This window comes from Lepisma saccharinum, chromosome 4, assembly GCF_977018435.1.
Source record: "Lepisma saccharinum chromosome 4, izLepSacc3.1, whole genome shotgun sequence".
NCBI lineage: Eukaryota > Metazoa > Arthropoda > Insecta > Zygentoma > Lepismatidae > Lepisma > Lepisma saccharinum.
Window position 1 is genome coordinate 51,108,705 of NC_139232.1, and position 6,651 is coordinate 51,115,355.

Genomic DNA, 6,651 nt, shown 5'->3' on the forward strand with positions numbered 1-6,651 from the left:
GCCCGCCATGGAAAGAACGAGTGTTTTCGCGCGGTATCGAAGTGACTTTGTATGCAGTGTTCCAGTTACAGATGTGTACTGACATTCGTACTTACGTCAATATGGTTGCATGTTATGTGCTCAATCGTAGATCTTTCTGTGTCACAGTATTTATTACGTATTACGTGTAATTTTCAATCACAACCGTTACGCGTGTGGTTTGAACAGACATTCCGTATCGTTATCGTGCGTACGTCGAATGTTTTGTTAGGAGACTTGAGTTATACACGGTAATTCAGTGGACAATAAGTTATCTGTTACGATAACTCATCACGGGACAGAGTATCATAAATTTGGACAGTTTCGAGCATCCACTACAGTATTCTGCTGTCGGCTGAAGTGACGTCATCGCCAACACCCAGGGAAGCTTCAGATCAAGGTCAGTAGTTAGCTAGGCTCGCACCATATTTTGTTTACTCTTTCCTCACGTACTATTTCCTACATATCTTGCCCTCTTTCCTTCGCGATGGATGAAGAAGAGAAAAGAGTGTTGATACGCAAGAGAGCTGGGTTTAGGGGCCAGTTAACACGAACACAAGCATTTGTTAATTCCTTTGAAGATACGGGGGAAGTTCAAGAAGTAAGGGTCCGTTTACAGAATTTAACACCTTTGTGGGAAAAATACGATGAAGTTCAAACACGTTTAGAAGTAGAAGATATAAACGAAAATCATGAACCTCGCAGGGAGGATTTTGAAGATGTTTACTACAAGGTACGGGGTAAAATGGAATCCATTATAGAGAAACATAAACAAGCACAAGCAGCACCTACAAATGGATCGGATGTTGTAAACAATGCTTCATCATTAGGCACCAAGCACATCAAATTACCCACGTTTCACGGTAATTATCAGGATTGGTTAGCATATTCAGATGCATTTCAGGCTATGGTTCACACAAATGACAATATTCCTAAAATACAGAAATTCCACTACTTGCGTTCATCATTGGAATCTGAAGCAAGAACACTTATCGATACTTTGCCCATGACTGATTCAAATTACGATATTGCATGGCAATTGTTGAGAGATAGGTATGAGAATAAACGACTGATAGCAGCAAGTCATGTCAATAACATCTTGCATGTGAACGCAATTAACAAGGAAAATGCCACAGAATTACGTCAGTTCATCAATGACGTCACCAGTAACTTAAATGCTCTTCGAGCCCTTGAATTACAAACACCGTTAGAAGATGTTATTTTGATACATCATTTTTTGGCTCAACTAGATTCTCACACAAGAAGGGAATGGGAATTAAGCCATACCGATCAGTCGTTCCCTACACTGAAGGAACTGTTCACCTTTCTAGAACAAAAATGTCAAGCTTTGGAATCAATGAAGTCTGTTCACGTAAACAAAAATGTCAATGAACACAAGGTTAGCACTAAACAGAAACACATCCGTCAGTCAAATTCTTACCTGACAACTACAAATACACAATGCTATTTCTGTAAATTAGCACATTCCTTATATTCATGTAAGTCTTTTGCAGGCGCAAGTCTGAAGCAGAAACAAGAGTGTGTGCGCAACAACAAACTTTGTTATAATTGTCTCAGATCGAATCATAATTTTAGGAACTGTACTTCAGGTAATTGTAGACGCTGTGGATTGAAACACAATTCACTGTTGCATCCAGACGAAGGCGGTAAACGAGGAGGTCCTCTAAGACAAGACCAACCAAGGAATGACTCACCAGACACGAGGAATGAAGCTGAAAGGACAACTTCAGTACAATCTTCATACTGCACATTTAAGAGTAAACCAAGATCACCCGTTCTGCTATCAACAGCTTTAGTAGAAGTCGTCGATTCTAGGGGACAGCCACATACATGTAGAGCTCTCCTGGACAGTGGGTCTCAGTCAAATTTCATCAAGGAAGATCTTGTTCAGAGACTACAGTTGCGAAAGCAGAAAAATCATATTCCAATCAGAGGAATCAATAATGTTTCATCGGAAGCCAAGCACAGTGTAGACATTCAGCTGCGCTCAAGAGTGTCTGACTTCCAGACTTCACTTACTTGTCTGATACTCCCACGCATCACAGGGAACGTACCTTCTCAAGTTATTCATTATGAACATTGGAACCTACCAACAGACATTGAGTTAGCAGATCCAGATTTCTACAAACCAGAAGGGATAGATCTACTAATTGGATCGGAACTTTACTTGCACTTACTTCTTCCTGAAAGACAAACGAGAGATGAAAACTATCCTGTTCTTCAAAACACTGAATTAGGTTAGATTTTAGCTGGTCGGATGGAACAGCCTGTAGAACCTAGTACACCCACAGTAGCATGTTTTGTACGCATGGAGGATAATTTGGATTCTAAATTACGGCGTTTTTTCGAGTTGGAGGAAATGTACTCGAAACCAAAAACAGCTGAAGAAGTAGTTTGTGAAAACCACTTCGATCAACACACCACCAGAGAAGAAATAGGGCGTTTCGTTGTTCGTCTCCCATTTCGATCAGATCATACAGAGCTAGGACATTCATACAACCAGACATTATTTAGCACTTGCATGATGAAACCATTGTGTTTGTGTATTGAATTCAGCAAATGGTCTGTTTGATTCTCCAACTGTTGTAAGTTCATTTCGACACCAATCAAACCATTCATTCAGAATTTTCTTCTTTACTCTAGGGAGAAGATCCGTATAGTAAAATGATAAATGAACCCAAGAAAACTCAATGGTTTTTCCAGATTTTTGTATTGTTTGAACTAATTGTATACAATTTATAATGGAATAATTTGTAAAGACTCTTGTCAGAAGAGTTAAGAGCCTGTAATACACTTTGCGAGTCAGTAAGTATTAAGAACTTTCGTAAATTTAATTTTTGGACATATATTAAAGCTTGGTAAATTGCGTAAGATTCTGCTGTAAATATTGAACAGTCTTGTGGAAGCCGAAATAATAGGTCTGTTTTATGTTGTGGTTCGTACACTGCACATCCAACTCCTGACTCACTTTTAGATCCATCTGTGTATATGAAATAAAAACTTGACCATTGAGTAAAATATTCCGATATGTGCGAATATCGAGGGAAATGAATATTATCCAGAGACTGTTGAGGATAATGTAATGAAAAAACAGGCCGTGAACGCATCTGTAGAACATGCTGGTATTCTTGATAAAACGAATTATACAATTCTATCCACATAGCAGCCTTTCAGCGATTTAGCTTCAATCAAGTGAGCATGGAAATGTACAGGCTTCCATGCAACGAGTTTCAACAATCGCAACCTGGACTATGCTTTAAACAATTGAAACGTGGAGCAGATAAATGTATTGTTATATCGGGTATATATTAATGCAAACTTGCATCATATCTACGAACAGAGGTGAATGCTACATCGATGGATTTATGGCTTCTACCGTAATTTTTAGCAGCGTCACTAAGGATCGACATTTACAATATGATCATTTTGGTGCTAGCGTTGCTTTTAGTTACTCAAGAAATGCGATGTTTCCATGTGAATATATGGTCTATTTCGGTATATCTACACGAGAGCCAGAACTCAACCAAAGATAAGAAAATGCATGTAGCCATTCTTTTCTGAGGTTGTGATAATGATATACAAGCCTCCTGTGCCGCAGTCTCTGAACTAGCCAATTGATCATGATATGAGGGAGGGTTTAACGGGTCCAAACCCCTCCCATTGGTTTAGTAAATATTTTTCACCAATTGTATAATAAAATCAATTAACATCTCAAAATTGGTAAAAGCACATGCTCAAGATGTATGACAACCAATTACAAAGTCGATATATTAGTTAAACTGTTATATACAAACACTTACTTACAAGTGGTCACTACATGGCTCTAAAGGAAGAAGACGGGAGAAGGTATCTGAATGGCCATCCATATGTTACAGAACCTGCAACTTCAACGTATCTGAAACACAGAATTTTTTCCAAAACTTACTAACACTGTTTTACATTCCATTTTGTCATACAAGTGATCACTACATAATAGCAAGATTAAAGGATCTATCTATTTGCAACCATGGGCATCCGCAGAAAAAAAACATATAAATGGAATGAAAATCGTGTGGTGCCATCCTCACGGTTAAAATAGAAATATTTTAAAACCAGCAGAGAGAGAGAGAAAGATAAATAAAAAAGGAATACATTGAAATAGAAGAAACTCAAGGGATTTTTTGGGAGAGTTTTTTTTTAAGTAGGGTTGAGTCGATACCTATATCGATATATCGGTAAGTATCGGTTGAAATTTTGTGTGATGTGATGAGTTAGTATGACTCGGTAACTCGCCTTTGTTAATGTAAACTTAAATTATACAAATCTCGGCATCGGTAGAAATCGGTCATGATATTAGTACCGGTATCGAAAATTAGTGGTATCGGCTCAGCCCAGATTCACTTAATGCCCAGAGAGGCTAATCAGGACTAGACCTACAGTTTAGAGCTGAATCAGAACTCCTACGTGCCTCCATCGGGTATGGTGCAATGTAAGGGTCCATGTTTGTAACATGAACCTTATACTCTCTTCTTGCAATCGATTGTGCTAGAACAAGCAGACAATTGAAGAAACAGATCTACCAGATTTTCAGTGCCTCAACCTAATTGCAATTTTAGATTCCGTCCCTTCTGGGCATCTCTTGGAGGAACGAGTATTGTCCCCTCATCAAGCGAGCTGCTGGTTCATCTTTATGGCCGCCAGCTGCCTCCTCCTTTGTGCGGAGCCACTGGATGGAAGAAGCCTCCTCTAAAAGGTGTCGTGACCTTTCTAATGAAAAACCACACAGCGAGACCGATTCAAAGATTAATAAAATGGCCATAGAAGAACGGGTCGTCGTGGTTACTTAAGTTCCAACAATCTCACATCACCGAGTAAGGTCACTCGGCTCCCAAAGCAGTTCCCTAGACACGTTCATTTCAATAAGAAGATGATGTTTTAGGAGTTTGTAACCTGTCTTAAGAGTTGGTACACTGCCCTACAGTTTCTTGTGAACACTTTAATACATGCACAATATCAGTACTATGCCATGAAAACATAAGGGGGAAAGAGCCTGCTGTTGTATCGTCTCGGTGAAGTTGGTCAGTTGCAGAATATGTCCTCTTTTCATCCATAAGGCTGCATACTTTCTGGCAGGGAAATCTTTCTTGACTGGGGCATTAATGGACACAGATTATTTTTCCATTGTATTTACTGAACCGGAATACTGGGAGGCAATAAAAATAATTAAAACCCAAAAAATCCCTCCATATCTACTTAAAGGGTGCGCTGAAGTGCTTAAAACGCCTCTATGTTTAATATTTAATATAATTATGAGGACGCAAACCTTTCCTACAATCTGGAAGCTAACAAGAATATGTCCTATCTTTAAATCAGGTGAAAATACAAAAATTGAAATCTACAGACCGATTGCCATTCTGTATGCTCCAGCAAAAGTGTGGGAACAAATTTTGTATTCAAGGATTTTTAAACATGTTAGAAGTTATATAAGTAGCAATCAACATGGCTTTTATCCATGCCGATCCACTACAACTAACCTAGTAAATTTTGTCCAAGATGTCCACAATGCCTTTTATAATAGATCAAGTGTGCATTCAATTTATATTGATTTTGCTAAAGCATTTGATAGAATTAAACATAATCTAATAACGTAAGTTATCAAGTTTTGGGTTCACAATCAATTTAATAAATTTATTCAAATCATATCTTCAGGGAAGAAAGCAATATGTAACATATAAACAATCAATATCTCGTGAGTATTATGTGAACTCTGGTGTGCCCCAAGGATCAAATCTCGGGCCTCTATTATTTATGTTGTTTATAAATGATTTGCCATCTTATGTTAAGTATTCAAAATGTCTTATTTACGCTGATGATGTAAAATTATATAAAGAAATTACTAGTGTAGAAGATACATTAAAACTTCAAGAAGATCTAAATGCATTATATGAGTGGAGTTGTATAAATGATCTTAGTTTTAATATAAATAAGTGTTGCTTTATGCAGTTAACAAATAAGAGAAATACTATTCATTATACATACTCTGTAAATGGTCAATTGCTTCCTCAGGTGTACGTAGTAAAATACCTTGGTGTTTTTATTGGTTCTTCCTTGACGTTCAAACAGCATATTTCACAAGCTGTTAATAACGCATACAAAATACTAGGCTTTGTTATTAGAAATACTAAGAATTTCAGAAGTATAAACTGTATAACAACCATATACAACAGTATTGTAAGAAGTAGACTGGAATATGCTTCTATTACTATTATCTGGTCACCAATCTACAAATCGCATGAAAATACCGTGGAGAGAACACAGAATAAATTTTTGAGGTATTTATATTATATAAAATATAAAAAGCGAGTACAATATAATGTGCCATATCAAAATTTGCTGCATGAATTTAATTTTAAGAGCCTTTGTAATAGGCGGAATATTCTGTATCACTTATACTTACATAAAACTGTAAACGGTATATTAGACAATAGTTATTTCCTCAGTCAACTACAATTCAATACCAGAATAAGTAATTTACGTGGGCGAAACTTACTGATTCCGAAAATTTCCAAAACTGAGAAATATAAAAGCAGCCCATTAAGTAGAATGTGTGATTTGTATAATACGCTTGCAATG

At 37.2% G+C, this 6,651-nt stretch overlaps 1 protein-coding gene across 1 annotated transcript; it reads left to right on the forward strand.

Annotated features, from left to right (window-relative positions):
- Window positions 1-505: 505 nt before the first annotated feature.
- Window positions 506-2,281, forward strand: LOC145986930 (uncharacterized). The gene has a single exon (XM_083121394.1). It carries the CDS (start codon window positions 506-508, stop codon window positions 2,279-2,281), a length of 1,776 nt encoding a protein of 591 aa, XP_082977520.1.
- Window positions 2,282-6,651: the final 4,370 nt, after the last annotated feature.